Here is a 17,946-nt window from a genome sequence, read left to right as displayed (position 1 = left end):
GAGGGGAGGAAAAAGGTTATGGGTTCAGATGTCATATTAAAGGAAGAGCTGTGGCTTAATGGTAGAGCATAAGTTTCATGTGCAGAATGTCCCAGGTTTATTCCCTGACATTTCTAAGTAAGGCAGAGAACAATTCCTGTCTGAAACACGAAGCTGTTCCTAACCTGTATTGATAATATTGAGCTAGGTGGAATGATGGTCTCATTGAGTATAAGGCAGCTTCCTATGATTTTGAATTTGAGCAGTACTGATGATCATGAGCATACTGTCATGAGGCTTGGGCTTACCCCCCCCCCCCCATGTGCACAAGGGGAGGAAACACGCAGTTTCCTGGTTTAAAACAAAATGGATTTGTCAATGTGTTTGAACCTGACAAATCCCAGTTTGTTCTAATGACAATTTGAACAAAACCAGGTATCCGTCATGGTTAGAATAATATCTAATTGGTCAGAATCTCAGAATAACTAGAACTGAAGGTCATCTAATAAAACTGATTAATTGTATCCAAACTTGTACTCTGGCTGTATTTTCAGCGCAGACAGAAGGAAGCACGTCTCTTGCATTACATACCACCAGATAGCTTCAAAAAAAGGTTGGACAAATTCCTGGAAGAAAGGTGTGTTTATGGCTGTTACCAGAGTTCTATGGATTGCATTCTAAGTATTCTGACTATACATGGAAGAAGTTCTGTTTTTACTAAGGAGAAGGCAGTTTTTGCAAATGCCCTCTTCCTGTTGCAAATACCCCCCCCCCACATGCGATCTTGTTTCAGAGGATCTCCCAGCCTTCATGAGCTTAAGTGGGAAGGGTGGACTATGCGCATTGCTTTTGTGTGTGCACGTTTTCTCCTTAAAGTGTAGCTATGTGGGGTGTTTTATTGATCTGGGACTGGGAAAGCCCCAAAGTTGATGTCTTTTTCCTAAGGTCTCCCCTACACCATGGCCCAAATCAGTAGACTCCACTGCCACCAAGGGGACAAAGCCAGGCAGAGAGATGCTTCTTGAAAGTCTCCTTCCCAATTACGGAAATTCCTCCCCCCAAAACTATCCAGTACTATGTAGCTAAGGGTGCAATCCAAAGTGCGCCTTATGCTGGCCCAAGTTCCTTGGGCCGGCATAAGAGGGTTGCAAACGTGCCGTAAAGTACACACACACAGTACACACACAGAGTACACACACTTGCGCCTCCTCGCGGGGAAGCCAGGCTGGCGCTCCGAGAAGTGCCGGCCTGCGGAGGCTGGCATAAGCCTCCGCTGCAGCTTCCTCACAGCCGCTTGTGTCGGTGTGCTAGCACTGGCACAAGCAGCAAAGGTAGGCATGGGGGGACGGGGAGGAGGAGGGAAGGAGATGGGGGAGGCGTGCGATGGGCGGCCCTGGGGGCGGGCGCGCAGGGAGCCAGAGGCGGTGCTGGAACCTGACAGTTATACCGGATTCCAACCCCTGTCCCCACAGGGAACAGAGCAGCTTCAAGCCGCCCTGCTCTCCTCGGACTTGTGCTACCTCCAGAGGTGGCGCAGGTCCAAGGAGACCCATTGGGGCCAGTAGCCCTTACCCAGGGGTAAGGGGAAGAGTTTCCCCTTGCCTCTGACTGAGCTGCTGCTGCCTACAAACCTGCCTTGGATGCAGCGCAAGCCTCCTGGATTGCCTGCTCCAGCACAGGTTTGGATTGCTCCCTAAAGCTAATTGGATGACTAGGGCAAGGCCTTTGACCAAGTTCAGCCTACAACAAGCAGGTTAAATTGTAAAATTATATTAAAGGTACAAGATGGGGGATTTGATAGTACAAGGAGAAAAGAATAAAACAGGCTTAGAAAATGTCTTAGTTGTTGGTAGAGCCTCGGTGTGAATTTTAGCAAGAATAAAAGCAGGTGATTAATATAGGCAAACTTTAAACAAAATAATTCTCAGATGTGTCTGTATTTCCTTAACTGTACTTATTCTAGTATCTGCTTCAGAGGTCTATTGCACCTTTTTGATTCCCAGGAGGTAGGCAAGGATTTGACCATACACAGGTGCATTTTCTGAGGGGGCCAAGCTGGAACATCCCCAAGCTGACTTTAAGAAAGCTTGATGAGATGTCATTGCTCTATTCAGTTGGATGGTTTATGACCACCTGGTCATATGACCATCCCTATCTTTCAAAGCGTCTCTGTTTTCCATTGAATCTTATGCTGAGGTTTTCCTTAAGGAAAACATATGCGGAAGCAGAAGGGATCAAGGGAAACTCAGTCATAACAGACACTATATATTTATATGCAGTATAATTCTGATTATCCAGTCCTAGGGACGATCTAGAGCAGCCATTTTCAACCACTGTGCCGTGGCACTGGTGTGCCACAAGTGGTCCATAGGTGTGCCAGTGGAATTTGGGGGAAGATCATTTATTAGTAGGGCCAATGGGGATGTGAGCCCTCCACTGGCAGCATGGTGCGCCTTGTCAATTGTAAAAAACCTGATGGTATACCTTGACAATTTTAGTGGCCTTGTCAGTGTGCCATGAAATGAAAAAGGTTGAAAATCGCTGATCTAGAGCAGGGGTCTCCAAACTTTTTGGCCAGAGGGCTGCATCAAATATCTGGCGTGGTGTGGAGGGTCGGAAAAAAATTTAAATATAACATTTAAATAAATAAATTAGAGATGGAACTTAGATGAGTGAATAAATGAATGAATGGGCTCATTCATTCAACCTCTCTGGCCCTCGGAACACCCTCCAGACACAATCAGAGCACAGTTCTGGTCATGTTCAGTTGAGTGGGCCAGAGGCTTTCAGGGGACAAGAGGTTGGCCGTGGGCTGAAAAGAGGCTTACTGTGGGGCACATCTGGCCCCCGGGCTGGGGTTTGGAGACCCCTGATCTAGAGGGATAGCTGCCTCCATTATGAGCTTCTCAGAAACATCTGGCAAGCTGCTTCTAGAAAGAAATTGCTGAACCTTGATCAGCTTCAGCAAAGCAGTTTTTATGTTATAACCTTTGGTATTCCTGCTATTATCTATTTGAGCCTCTGTGCCCTTCATCTAATGTGATGATAGTCCAAGTTTGTGACATCTGGACCCTTTTACTAAGTTCTTCTCCCCTACCCTCTTTCACCTGTTTCTTCTAGTAATGATGTTAGTATCTGGCTTTGCCCTGTAGCCCTAACGTTCAGCACCAATTAACATTCAATTTCTTTAGTTATACCTGTAACCTATAATTTTTTGTTCTCGAAGAGTCTATTAGTGCTGTATCGGTACAGGCTGTAATAGATTTCTTATTCATATTTGAACCTAGATTTATAGTGTAGATGCTTTAAAAAGATTGTTCTGCTCCTACTAGTTTTAGGGGATTTTATAAATTATAAAAAAAACCCATCTATTTTGTAGAGAAATGTGTAAATTCAAGCTAGCCAAGCTTTATTTTGCATTTGTGGGTTGTAAAATACCAAAGCAGTTCTGCCTTTAAAAAATGGATTCTTTAAAGCTAAAATAAAATGAAATATGTGTTGCTAGAATGGAGTTTCAGGAGATATTCAAAATAGGTTCTAGGACACAGTTACCATAGGGCTTGAATTGTTTTTAAGGAATAGCCACACTTTTAAATTGTACAGCTTCCTCTTATGTTTTTTGTGCTGTGTACCATATTGGTTGGACTGAACGTTATAGTACAGGTGTGTCCCCATATCTGTGAGGGATTCCAGGGACCCCCTGCAGATACAGAAATCGTGAATATGGGAACCCTATATGCGCCCACTAATGTTATTTAGATACTTATCAAGCAAAATTTTTCTCGCTTTACAGGGTTGCTAAAAGCATATAAACTTATAGCAATGGGAGGCTAAACGCTTGAAAAGACTAGATCAGGGATGTCAAACTTGTTTCATACAGAGGGCCAAAGTTATCATTCATGCTGCTTGCTGCAGGCAGGAAGTGACATCATTAAACAAAGTGACATCATTAAGCAGATGATGGCCAGAAATAAGCACTTTGTTCTCACATAGAAATTCTTTAGTTGTAAATGACAGAAGATAAAATGTGCAAATCATGGTTGTAATTTCAAGTTGGGAGAGCCCAATTATAATGGGGGCTGGAGAAATTGCTTCCAGGGGCTGCATTTGGCCTGCAGGCCTTATGTTTGGCGTCCCTGGACTAGATAAAGGTCAACAGGAAATGGAAATTAACCCCAGATCCGCGGTTAAGGGGAGGCAACTTTTCTCATGGGACTTTACTACCACTTGGAGCTGTAAATACTCCTGAACCTTGTTACTTGATAATGTAGATTCTTTCTTGCACAATCTACTGCAGCTCATAATTATTTCTAGTTAATAACTATTAACTCCTTTGTTGTTGTCCCATTTTCTAGCAACGGTGCATCAAAATAATGAGAGAACTGATTTCATAGATCAGTTCAAGGTTGGCAGGTGCTTCAGTGTTAGTCTTTAGATGAGTGCTACTTCATTATTACAAATGGTAATGCCACCAGTGTTAAGAGTACAAAGAGATGCAGATCAGCAGTTTGTTCTCTCTCTTCTGCCATGTTTGCTTACTTTAGTTATATACTGTGTTTTTAAAATAAAATATGAACATAGTATTCTAAATTTCTCCTTCCTCTCATAGCTTAGCTGAAGAAGAAATAAAGGCAGAGCAGGAGGTGGTGGAAGGGATGGATATCTCCACTCGATCCAAAGGTGAGTGAAAACCACTGTCCTTCAGAACATAAGAGACAGCAGGCTACAACTGTTTCAGCTTCTACATATCTTTTTATGAACTGCATGAAAATGAAAGTCTCACTTTGACCATGAACTTACCAGATGACCTTAAACATGCTATTTCATTTTAGTTTCAGCTTCTAGCTTCAGTGTGGGCTTAATGGCTTTCCAAGGGTGTAAAACGTCACTTCTGGTTTTCATCTGAAAACCAGAAGTGGGGTTTTAGGTCTTCTGGAGGCTTCAGTACTGGCTGATCCGGGAGGGTGGCAGCGTGGGGGAGTGGATGTCTGTGGCACCTTCCCCTTCCCTGTGCCACCTGGGGCGTTTTCAGCCTTTCCCTCCAGTACATCAGTGCTTCCGAAAAATGCTTGGACATTCTTCCAGTAGTTTATTAGCACCTTTCTTAGGTATTTAAAACACTTTGGATGCTAAGATATTATTTACAACAATCCTGCAAGGTTGTCTCTCCAGGGGAAGAGGCAAGATGCCTGATCGGCAGTGGTTAATGAGGTTATAGATGAAGCAAGAGGGACTCTTGCAGCACAAATCTATGCATATTTACTTAGAAGTAAGTCCCATTTGACCAATGAGTCCCAGGTAAATTTGCCTAGGATTGCAGCCTTAGTCAGTACACCATACTACATCAGCTGTGTCTGAGGAATGCTTATTAGGATGTGTCAAGATAATGTGAAGATTTTATGAACTCTACTTTGAGTTTTGGCTTCCTACTTAATGTCTAACCACATTATAGGCTCTGACTTTAAAAGATTTGGTATGACTACAAATACAGGAACATATTTGTTGTAAAACTGCAGTGTGCTGGCTTTGCTCTGAGGATTTGGTATGACTACAAATACAGGAACATATTTGTTGTAAAACTGCAGTGTGCTGGCTTTGCTGTGAGTTCCCCCCCCCTTCTTTACTTTATTCAAATAACAGAAGATAATCTTGGAGAGAATTTGCTGTAGGGACTATTTGTGTTCGTTAAAGATTTAAACTCTGCACTTTTCCCTTCCATCAAGGAAACACTCCTGGCATCTTATAGCAAAAATAAAATAACTAAATAAAAATAAAATACAAAGCAGGAGCAGAAACAATGGGAGCACAAGAACAAAAACAGTGATTCAGTGGTTCATCATAAACCAAAGACTGAGTGAAACAAAGTCCTTTTCAGTGCCAAAATTCCAAGAATGGTATTACCTATTGGGGAAGGGAGTAATACAGCTTTACCACAGAGAAGACTGTTTCTTGCATCAGTTCCAGGTGTACTTCCACTAGTGGTAGGACATGTAGAAAGCCATCTCAAGAAATAGGCAGTTTCGTATGGGGATAGGTGGTGGTTCTTTTATTATCTCCCACATTCAGGTTCTTTACTAAGAATTCAAAGTCATGGATGAGGGCTTTGTCTAAATGGCTAGAATTTCTCATTACATTAGAAACTTGCATTTATTTTATTGTTTATTGCATTTATTTATTGTTTGCATTAACAAACTTTAATTTCAGTCATTTATGTAGGACCATTGTTTTGATGACACTTAGCAGATACAATAGTAAAAAAATGACCCTTTAAAAAAAAATTAGAAACCCAAGTGGATATGACAAAGAGGACTTGAAAAGATGAGATAAAAGGGAGTTTCTTTGAGAGAAAAACTCTTATCTGGAGTAAACCCTTAAGTACATGCATTTTAACTCACTGCTATAGTAGCAGCAGATGCAGTTATTCATGAAGATCTTCTGAAGATCATAGCTGTGTACATCTGAGAGCATAATCCTAACTGTGCTCTTGGCTTGCACAGTGGTTGCAAATGTGCCAGAAAGCATGTTTGTGGCACCTGGAGAGGAGGCTGCAAAGGCGGGAGGCCTGCACCATCCTGCTGACCCTGCATCCCAATGATTGGCTGGATGGCACAGGGAAGGTTGCACTAGGCAGTGGAGGGGCATGGGGAAGGTGGCAGAGAGGGGGTGTTTCTGGATGTGGGAATTGGGTGTGGGAAGGGTTGGGATCAGAGGAGGCATTCTAACACCCCTCCCAGCATTACACTGGCTATATAGCTGACGCTGAGCCGAGAAGCTCCATAGGGCAGGGTGGGGCTTGACACAGGTAAGGGGAAAAATATCCCCTTACCCTGAGTTGGCCTCCAGCTGCCTCCTAACCTGCGCTGGATACAGCGCAGGCTATGAAACCTGGTTGTGCTGGCACTGATTAGGATTGGGCTGTGAATGGATTATGTGCATGTGCTTGCAGGATGCAAAACGAGCCAAAACTGCATTCTTGAACTGTTTTTCACAGATTACCTGTCAGCAAGTTAAGTGGATAGCCCAGCTTTTCCTTTTAAACTTTCAAATGTGTGAAGCAGGGGTTGTATGCTATGTATTGTACAGAGCATAAGAATGGTATGGTCTCTGCTGAGTGGGTTTATAATCCAGATGAACAAGAGGTGAAGGTCTGGGTGAAGTGGAGGAATGGAGAATTGTTGAAGAATGATCTTTCATGGTGTTGGTGCTAGTCGCTTATTATTATTATTCTTTGGAACATCTTAAACATCTTAAAGATAATTTGTAAATCAGTCTTGAATTTTTCTCTGAATTAATCCTTTAAAATTTGGTACTGAAAGGCATATTTGGCAAAACAGGGTTAAGTGGAAGTGGTATCCACGCAACAGGTTGGTAACATAAACTGAATTTCAAAGAATGAGGAAAAATTGTGTTGATGTGTCGGTCCCTTGTCTAGTTTGAAAATCATTTTGGTATGGTATAAGCAGTAGCTTCAGTTGGTTTGGTTACTTTTTTACCTACCTTAAATGATTATCTATACCAGAGTTTCTCAAGGTTTGTGCTCCGCCGTACCACTTCACATGGTCCACCAATTCAAAGTACCCCCAGAATTCGTGAAGACATCATCACCAGTTACTTCCGGGTTGAGAGGCCAGATGTGATACATCAAATACCAGTAAAAAACTCAGAGTGAACAGGAGGACTTTTTTGAGCACGGAAAGTGTACTTTGGAGCTCTGCCTGCCTAGCCAAGCTTCCTACTGCTGTTTGTTACGTCACGTTCCTGATCTCGTTGCTGGGTGGCAGATGTCCAGTGGTCCTGCAATTACCACCAGACATCACCTCAAGTACCGCTAGTAGTACCTGTACCACTGGTTGAGAAACACTGGTCTATATTGTTTCTTGTTATTTATATAGAGGCATCAATGTTGCATGGCATTTTTCAGTAGATAGGCCCCTCCCCAAAGGGTTCAGAATTCAAAATAGACACAAAGGAGACAAACAGAGGAAGGGGAGTGAAGTGGTTCCAGGGAATATGGAGAAGAATTTGTGGTTATTCCATGTACGTGTACCTTGGCTTAGTTGCAGTAAAGTGGAGACCATGGAGGATAGTGCCAAAGGCTTCACAGAAATGGTGGGTTTCAAGGACAAATTTGAAGGGGGTGGGTGTTCCCCACAGTTGTCAGATAAGGGGCAGCGAGAGGGAAGTGGTAGAGCTGTTTGAGGAAAAAAAGAGATGGATGCCATATTATCTTGGAGGATAGAGTTTTGCTTCACAGGAGTAATTTAATGTGTGCATGGGTAACTCCATGGAGATGAATCAGCCATACATGTGTAGAACTGTGCACCATTTACAACCCAATCCTATCCAGCACAGGAACAGTGGATCTAAATGGCTACCGCTGCAGCCTGTGCTGGAAATGAGCAGGTTGGAAGTCTCCTTGAGGTAAGGGGACAATCATCCCCTTACCATAAGTAAAGGCCAGGCCTGCTTAAGTTGGTTTCTCAAGTCTGTGCTAGCTATTTCGCTAGTTCAGACTTGAGAAGTCCTGTTTTGGCCTTTTGAGTCCAACACGGGGGATAGGATTTGCATGGGAGGCCTCTGCTAGTCGCATCCCCCTCCCAGGTCTGTCCCTCCTCCTGTTCCGCACTGCCCCACCCCGCTTACTGCTCTCTACTGGTGGCCAGGGTTTCCATTGTAGTGTTGACAGGTGATGCAGGCCTCCCCACCAGTGCCACTTAATCCCTTGGTGGCGCAAACATGTCTTACAGCCCATTTGTGACACCCAGCACTGGTGCTGCTGTTGCAGTGCTGGTGGATAGGGCAGCATTGAATAGGGCTGTTAGACATTCTAGTAAATGCATGGTGGCCTAGTACATGTTTCGTGACTACATTCCTGCTCTCATCACATGCCAAAGTATTTTTTTAGACTTTGTTTCTGCTTAGACTACTTTTATTGTATGAAAATGGGAAAGGGAGTTGTAAGATATAGGTGTGCCCTGGTGTCTGAAGGGGTTCCATTCTGGAACCCCCCATGGTTAAGGGAAACCAAGGATACCAGGGAACATTCCCCCCCCCAAAAGTGAGGGGTGCTCTCACTTCTGGAGGGTCTTCTGAGCCCAGCAGAAACCGCTCGCGTCTGCTGCGGCCTCTGCTGGGCTCAGTATGATCCTTAGAGCCCCCCCTTAGAGTTTTTGTAAAACCGGAAGCAATGTTTTTAATGCCTTATAAGACATTAGGAGGCCTGGGCCTAATAAGTAGGGACAGTCTAAAATGGTAAAAACAAAATAACACTGCTATAACGTGAAATTGGGCTTATAAAAAACTATATCCTGCTAAGTTAGCGAAATAACACCGACATGTACCTATTAGTGGCTGTGATGCATCTGTGCATCGTCTGGAGTGCTTCTGATTGTGTTTTTAAGCTCCTAACCCCCTTGAAGCTCTGTTGTTTTAACTGGCTATAGACTTCTGAACTCACTCAGAAACTGCCAAGGAAAATGCATGGAACCCTATGGATAGTGAAACTGAGCCACAGAGGCAGATACGTGCAGGCTTCAGAAAGCCTTCCGGAGCACAGCTCTGGTCACCTTCAGAGGATTTAAAGGGGCCAGAACTGTGGCTTTCGTTACCTGCCGTTTTCAGTATCTGCAAGAGGTCCAAGAAAGGATCCCCTGCGGATACTAAGGCCCCACCTGCAATTAACTCCAGGCAGCGTTGACTACCCAAACTTAATTTTAACCTTTGTGCAAAAGAATCTTCAAAGTGACTAGATTTTTTCCCTTGTGTTCTTAGTTTACAGTGCTTCATTTTTTCAGGCTCTTAGCCTACTTTGAAAAGCAAAAAAAAGAAAAACAAAAACCTGTGGTTTTACAATTGTCTTATGTGATAGACCCTTTTGACATCCAAAGCGGAGTGAAGCAGGGCTGTGTTCTTGCACCAACCTTGTTTGGGATTTTCTTCGCTGTCCTGCTGAAGCAGGCCTTTGGAACTGCAACAGAAGGCATCTATCTCCGGACCAGATCAGACAGAAAGCTCTTCAACCTCTCCAGACTGAGAGCAAAATCCAAAGTCCAGCTGAAATGTCTGCGTGACTTCCTCTTTGCCGACGATGCAGCTGTCACTACCCACTCTGCCAAAGATCTCCAGCAGCTCATGGATCGTTTTAGCAAGGCCTGCCAAGATTTTGGACTGACAATCAGCCTGAAGAAAACACAGGTCATGGTTCAGGATGTGGACTCACCTCCCTGCATTACTATCTCTGAGCATGAACTGGAGGTTGTCCATGACTTTGTGTACCTTGGCTCAACGATCTCCGACACTCTTTCTCTCGATACCGAGCTAAACAAGCGCATCGGTAAAGCAGCTACCACGTTTTCCAGACTCACAAAGAGAGTCTGGTCCAACAAGAAGCTGACAGAACATACCAAGATCCAGGTCTACAGAGCTTGCGTCCTGAGTACACTTCTGTACTGCAGCGAGTCATGGACTCTTCGCTCACAACAGGAGAGGAAACTGAGCGCTTTCCACATGCGCTGCCTCCGACGCATCCTCGGCATCACCTGGCAGGACAAAGTTCCAAACAACACAGTCCTGGAACGTGCTGGAATCCCTAGCATGTATTCACTGCTGAAACAGAGACGCCTGCGTTGGCTTGGTCATGTCGTGAGAAAGCGCCCTACAGGTAGACCACAGCTGTGATACAAGGACATCTGCAAGAGGGATCTGAAGGCCTTAGGGATGAACCTCAACAAGTGGGAAACCCTGGCCTCTGAGCGGCCCGCTTGGAGGCAGGCTGTGCAGCATGGCCTTTCCCAGTTTGAAGAGACACTTTGCCAACAGTCTGAGGCTAAGAGGCAAAGAAGGAAGGCCCATAGCCAGGGAGACAGACCAGGGACAGACTGCACTTGCTCCCGGTGTGGAAGGGATTGTCACTCTTTTCAGCCACACTAGACGCTGTGCCAGAACCACCTTTCAGAGCGCGATACCATAGTCTTTCGAGACTGAAGGTTGCCAATACAATATGTGATAGACCAAGAGTGCACCTGTCTTCACTTTAACTTTGCCTACAGTGAACACCAGTAAGAAAGTGAGAGTGAATCTTGCCCTCATAATAATTTAGCTAGGATTTGTTTCCAAATGCCCATATGTACATTGTCATAGTGTATAATGATGTTGTGAACTAGTGTTAGTTGGTGGATTTGTCTGGAATTTGGTCTTTAGAACTTCAGTTCTACAGTAAATCTGATGATGAATATTATATTTTTGCTCATTATTGTGATTTCCCCAAAGTGGGTCATATTGACCCTACTGCAGGTGCTGAGATGGAAGCTTGTGATAGTTGATTGCTGTTGATTGCTCTCCCTATTGCTGATTTCATCTCTGACCCCAAGTAACATCTCTGACCTCAAGTAACGATCAGCAATCAATCTACAGCAATGTGTAGATGCCAAGGAGTTGTGACGTAAAGCGTAGGAGCTGTGCAGAAGCATTGAGAAGGGCAAGGAGAGTGTGGGAGCCGGGGGGGGGTACACCTAGTGAGTTTTCTGGGGAGGAGTTACTATGTTACTTTAACATTTGCAAAATACAAGATTGTGAACTGCAGTGAGCAGGATAATAAAAAGGACACTGTACTTGCAGAAGAACAGATAAATCCCAGAACCATTCACAAATTTTCTTTAAATATTGCTGTAAATTCCAGCAGCAGTTACATCAATTTTAAAGTTGATCTGTCACTGTAAGTTTCAAAATTCTGCCTCAAAGTTTGATAGATGTGTGGCTTCTACCTTGATCCTGGTATGTGATTACAAAAGTAAACAGGAAGGACAGGTCTTTCTTGAACTTTCACTTATTAGTGCTGGGTCATCTAATTATGTTTCTATTAATATACATTCAATCCTTGTTATTAGCGCACTCCATTCCCATGGGTTCATTTACTTTTATTTTTATTTATTTTTCATACTGCCCTTCCTCCCCTCCTTTTGTCCTCACAACAACCTTGTGAGGTAGGTGAGGCTGAGAGAAAGTGACTGGCCCAAGGTCACCCAGCAAGCTTCATGGATGAGGGAGGATTCTAAGTCCACCTCCCAAACCACTACACCACCCTGGCTTTCAGTCAGCAGGGAACATAAGTATGACTTACCTCGTGCCATTTGTGGTATGTGTTTACCTATCCATGGCATTCTGAAGGTCTCCACAGCATCCTTCAAGCTATTCACGGCTGCCATTTTAAATCTCTCCCCCCTATTCATGGACACCATATTATTATTATTATTATTATTATTACTATTATTATTATTTTATTGATTTATATACCGCCTTTTTGCCCCATGGGCACACAAGGCAGCCTACAACAATTAAAAATACACAATTAGCAATTAAAAACAATAATTAAAACAGTTTACAAATTATTAAAAAATCTAAAACAAACCCCGTGGCATCTAATATAAAAAGAAGGAAAGCTAGTCAGCCTATCAACAGTTAAAAGCTTTTTGAAATAAGAAGGGCTTCAGTCCACGCCGAAATATTAGCAACGAAGGAGCAGTTCTCAATTCTAGGGGAGGGTATTCCAAAGTTCGGGGGCCACCACCGAGAAGGCCCTCTTCCTGGCCGCCGCCCCTCTCACATCTCTTGGTGGCAGCACAGTCAAAAGGGTCCCCCCAGATCACGGGTTGGCAACCTGCGGCTCTAGAGCCGCATGTGGCTCTTTCAGCTGTCTGCTGCGGCTCCTCCTGGTGAAAGTGGCAAAGGGGATAACAGGAGACACCTGTGTTGGGAGAGCAAGCTGCTTTCCTCCGCCCCCTGAGCTCACTGCCCTCCTCTCCCTTCACCCCCACCTGCCCTGCATTGGTTTCCCTTTTCAATTTTGCCCGCTCTGCAGGCTTATGCTCCCTGTTTTTCCCTTCCCCAGCAGGCTCAGCCAATCAGCATCCAGCAGGCTCCTGGCTTTTTCTGTTGGAATGGCTCAGGGTCCTTCACTGGCTGACCACCAGCCAATCCTGAGCTGCCCTCCTCCTCAGCCATTGCAAGCCCTTGCAGCCCACCTTTCCTTGAACAGGTCCCCACTCAGTGCAAGGAGAGGCTTTTTCTCCACAGCAGAGGAGACATCCTGTGTGTCTACTCAGTTGTAAGACCCATTACAGCAGATGAAGCTTACTCCCAGGAAAGGGTGCCTGGGATGGCAGTCTTGGAGCCTGCTCAAGGCCAAGCGCAAGGACGGGTGAGTGGGAGCCCGTGCAGGTCTGTTCAAGAGTAAGCCCCAATGTAGTCCCTGGGCTACTCCCAGGAAGGTGTGGAGGGCTGTAGCCTCAGCCCCCTCCTATGCAGGTCTACTCACAAGTAGTCAGTGAGGCTTCCTCCCAGGAAGGTGTGGAGAGGACTGCAACCTGAGAGCTCCAACCAACTTGTCTGCTCAGAAGTCCCATTGTAGCCAATGGGGCTTACTCCCAGGATAGTGTGGAGAGGGTTGCAACCTGAGGGAGGGAGGGCAGGCAGGCAGGGCAGAAGCTGGTCTGTGGCTGCCCCCCCTCCTCTTCCCCACCTCTGGAGTCTGTGTCCTTTTTTCCTTCCAGCAGGGTGCCTCTGGAAGGTGGGGGGAGTTCTTTAGTATCCATGTAAGATAAGCAGATGTCATAACCACCATATGCATTGGAATCCTGGAAGATCTGGCGAGGAGGTAGATGTGGTGTCAGCAGTGGCCCCTTTAAGGGTAAGGCCTGGGCATCCAGCAGAGTGTGCTGCACAGCTGCAGCCACTTGAAGGCAATAGGGCTCTCAGGGATATAAGGAGCACCTGAGGCAGGAAGGGGGGGGTGTGGGTTGGAGAAGGAGCAGGTTAGAGATAGGAGAGGAGACTGACTTGCCTTATTGACTTTGATACTCTGACTTACTTTGGAATCTGACCTTGGACTGTGACTTGACTTATTGACTTTGGACTCTGCCCTGGATACTCTGACTGACTTTGTGACTAATGGACTGCTGGAGACACTGGAGTTTGGTGTGTGGCTGCTGTGCCCAAGACCTGCTGAGGACCAAGGGTCTGCTGTAGTGGTGGGAGGCTGCTGGCAGGAGAGAGCACCTCTGCAGGTTGAACAGGCGAGCTACCCTGGAGGTGGGGTCCAGCAGGACTACAGGGCAGAACCAGGGTCATTTGTTGGGGGAAAAAAGGGGAGCTAATTTGCTTAAAGTGGGCATAATTCTCCAGACAGAGAATGGCCTTGGAATCAGGCAAAACACCATAGAGGGTCAGGCATCTGAAAACACAGGACAAGAATGTATGACAAAACTAACTAAAAGCTACAAGAGGGGGCTACATTATAAAAATGGGACCTATAAGAGCATAAAGGTAAAAAAAACAAACCTATATATGCAGTATTATCTTCATTTTAGATGTCAAAAGGGTTTTGTGGCTCCTGAGGTTTTTTTTCCTCTGGAAAACGGGTCCAAATGGCTCTTTGAGTGTTTAAGGTTGCCAACCCCTGCCCCAGATGATCTAAGAGTATGGGCAGGATTGTAGGGAAGGAGGCGGTCCCTCAAATACCCCGGACCCGAGCCATAAAGGGCTTTAAAAGTCAAAACTAGCACCTTGAATTGGGCCAAAACCGGCAGCCAGTGTAGCCGCCGAAGCAACGGCCCGACAGTCAAACCGACATGCCCCAGCAACCACACGAGCAGCCGCGTTCTGTACTAGTTGTAATATCCGGACCGTCTTCAAAGGCAGCTGTATGTAGAACGCATTGCAATAATCTAATCTAGATGTCACTAGGGCATGGGTTACTGTGGCCAGGTCCGCACAGCTCAGGTACAGTTGCAGCTGGCGAATCAGCCAAAGCTGAGCAAAGGCTCCCCTGGGCACCGCCGCCACCTGGGCCTCCAGGTGCAGCTGTGGAGCCAGGAGAACCCCCAAGCTGCGGACCTGCTCCTTCAGAGGGAGTGCAACCCCATTCAGTGCAGGACGATAGTCCAATACCCGAGCTGTAGATTTCCGAACCAAGAGCACCTCTGTCTTATCCGGATTTAATTTCAGCTTGTTCCCCCACATCCAGCCCCTAACCGCCTCCAGACAGTGATCCAGGACCCCAACCGCTTCCTCAGAATCAAGGGGAAAGGAGAGATAAAGCTGGGTGTCATCAGCATACTGATGGCACCCCACTCCAAACCCCCGGATGACCTCTCCCAGCGGCTTCATGTAGATGTTAAAGAGCATGGGGAATAAGATGGAACCTTGCGGCACCCCAAACCTAAGAGGTCTGGGTGCTGAACAAGCGTCCCCCAGCATCACCTTCTGGGATCTGTCAGCCAGGAAGGAGTGGAACCACTTCAAAACAGTGCCTCCAAGCCCCAACCCGGCCAGCTGACCCAGAAGGACACCATGATCGATGGTGTCGAAAGCCGCCGAGAGGTCCAGCAGGACTAACAGGGTCGCACTCCCCCTGTCCATTCCCCGGCTAAGGTCATCCACCAAGGCAGTCTCCGTCCTGAACCCTGGCCTAAAGCCAAATTGGAATGGGTCCAGATAATCCGTTTCCTCCAGTACCCTCTGAAGCTGGAATGCCACCACCCGCTCAATCACCTTGCCCAGGAATGGGATATTTGAGACTGGCCGAAAGTTGTTTAAATTAGTGGGATCCAGGGAGGGCTTCTTCAGGAGGGGGCGAACCATCGCCTGCTTCAAGGCAGGCGGGAGCAACCCCTCCCTCAGAGATGAGTTCACCACCCTCCCCGTCCACTTGGCTAGCCCTTCCTGGGCAGCCCTAATTAGCCATGCTGGGCAAGGGTCGAGCGGGCAGGCAGCAGGTCTCACACTCCAGAGAATCCTGTCCACATCCTCAGGCTCTACAAGCTGAAAAGAATCCCAAATAACAGGATACACAGGTTCCCCGGGGACATCACTAGATATGCCCACAGCAGCGTCTTAAGTCATGCCGAATCTGATCGACCTTCTCTGCAAAGTGTTTTGCGAACTTGTCACAGCGAGCCTCCGAGTGCTCCTCCCCACTAGTAGGGGGGGCCAGATGTAAAAGGCTACAGACCACACGAAAAAGCTCAGCTGGACGGTTCTCTGCAGATGCAATGGAGGCAGAGAGGTGTGCCCTTTTAGCTGCCACCACCGCCTTAGAATAAGCTCATAACTGGGTCCTAACCCGGGTATGGTCAGATTCAGTATGAGTCTTTCGCCACTGATGCTCTAGATGTCTGCCCTGCCGCTTCATCATCCGCAGCTCCTCAGAAAACCAAGGAGCCACAGCTGTTCCCGGGGCCTCGGCATGGACATTAAAGTCCCCCAACACCAGTAGGCGGGGGGACTCCAGCACCATGCTTGAGACCAGCTCTGTCAGCTCAGGCAGGGAGTCTGTTGGGCAGCAAGGTGGGCGGTACACCAACAGAATCCCTGTTCTGTCTCGCCCCTCCAACACAACACGAAGACACACAAACTCGGTGGACTGCTGAACAGGGTTTCTGGTGATACGGATGGAATCCCGGTAGACCATTGCAACCCGCCTCCCCGTCCCTGTAGTCTTGGCTGCTGCAGTACCCGGAAACCCGGTGGACAAATCTGGGAAAGACCGACCCCCCCCCCCAGCTCACCCAGCCAGGTCTCCGTGATACATACCAGGTTGGCCTTTTCCTCCAGGATTAAATCCTTGATTAAATAGATATTATTATTCATCGACCTGGCATTCAGAAGCAGCAGTTTCAGACTCAGGGGACTGTTGCCAGGCATGCCAAGGTTCAGAGGGATGAGAGGAGGGCCAGAAAGAGGGACAGTCTGTCTACGACCTACCCTCCTTCTCCTGTAACGTCCAGGCCAACCCCCACCTCCATACCTTCCGTAGCCCGTAACTCTAGTGATGGTGGCCTCCCTCCCCTCCCCTGAGCTCCCCCGCGATATCAGGCACATAGTTCCGGCGGGACTGACCTACAAACCAACAACAGCCTCACAAATACAAAAACAAAAATGCACACACTCACAACAACCACCCATTGCAGCAACCCTCACCCCCCTCACACCGAGGCTTGGGTTGCTGCAAACCTCTGCCTCTCTCTCACCGAGGCAGAGGTGCTCTCTACTCCGTCCCTCCCTGCCCCCCTCTTACAGAGGCAGGTACACCTTCAACCCTCCTGGCCCGACTCTTACTCAGGCCAGGCAATCACAATCACACTAACACTCACTCAATTTAAAAGGCTGGTGTTGGTATGTTGACAGGCTCAGAGACTTCAACAATAAGGGCGTGGCTGGCCCTTATCGATCCATGGGGAGATTAGCAGGGTGAATGGCGATGGCAGCAGCAGATGTTCCAGGCTCCGCTCCACAGGCGAAGAGCCACGGGCAAAGAGCCCTTCGGCTTGCGCCAAAGGCTCGTGCCTGTGGCAAGCCAGAGGGCTTGAGATGTTTCACCAACCTGCAGAAAGAGCCAAAATTTTAAAGCTATCTGCTGCATTCTGAAGGTCTCAGTTGCCATTTTTAAGCTTCCTGTGACCATTTTGAAGGTCTCTGTGCTATTTTTAGGTACCAAACTCCATTGATCCCATAAGATGCAGTGTGGAACACAAAGACTTCACCCATACCCAGACATGCAATGGGCCACAGTTTGGAGACCACTGCCTTTAATGATAAAAGTGTTTATTGTTATGCAAAATATGCATAGCCTGCCAGACAGTTGCATACCTGCCATAGACTTCTACGGGGCAAAAGCCCCAGGTGCCAGCTGCTAGGACCCTGCAGAAGCCTCTCTGAGGCTCCTGATAGGGGCAGAAACTGTGCTTCCGGTTTTCCGGATGCACAGTTTATAGTGTCAGGGAACCTCAGGGAGGAGGTTCCCTGACAGGGGTGGAGGTCATGTGAGGCTTCGTGAGCCTCTGGTGAGGGGGGGGCGATAGCTGTGGGGGCGCCATCGCAGAGCTTTGCCCCGCGTGCGAGACTGCAAAGGTCCGTGGCTGCTGCCAGATATTGGTGACTGGATTTGGTCTGTTGAATATCAGGTCCTTCCTA

The 17,946-nt window shown here is 46.9% G+C and overlaps 1 protein-coding gene across 5 annotated transcripts in view; it reads left to right on the top strand.

Moving 5' to 3' along the window:
• Window positions 1-17,946, top strand: part of ZMYND8 (zinc finger MYND-type containing 8) — a 128,401-nt gene that overhangs the window by 42,544 nt on the left and 67,911 nt on the right. For all 5 annotated transcript variants that reach the window (XM_066626509.1, XM_066626506.1, XM_066626507.1 and 2 more), the window contains one exon: window positions 4,589-4,659. In XM_066626509.1, coding sequence (XP_066482606.1) covers window positions 4,589-4,659 — 71 coding nt within the window. The remainder of the gene's footprint in view (window positions 1-4,588; window positions 4,660-17,946) is intronic.

The sequence above is a fragment of the Tiliqua scincoides genome, chromosome 4 (genome assembly GCF_035046505.1).
Source record: "Tiliqua scincoides isolate rTilSci1 chromosome 4, rTilSci1.hap2, whole genome shotgun sequence".
In the NCBI taxonomy this organism is placed as follows: Eukaryota; Metazoa; Chordata; class Lepidosauria; order Squamata; family Scincidae; genus Tiliqua; species Tiliqua scincoides.
The sequence above is the reverse complement of the archived record's forward strand: the minus strand, read 5'-3'. Positions and strand labels throughout refer to the sequence as shown.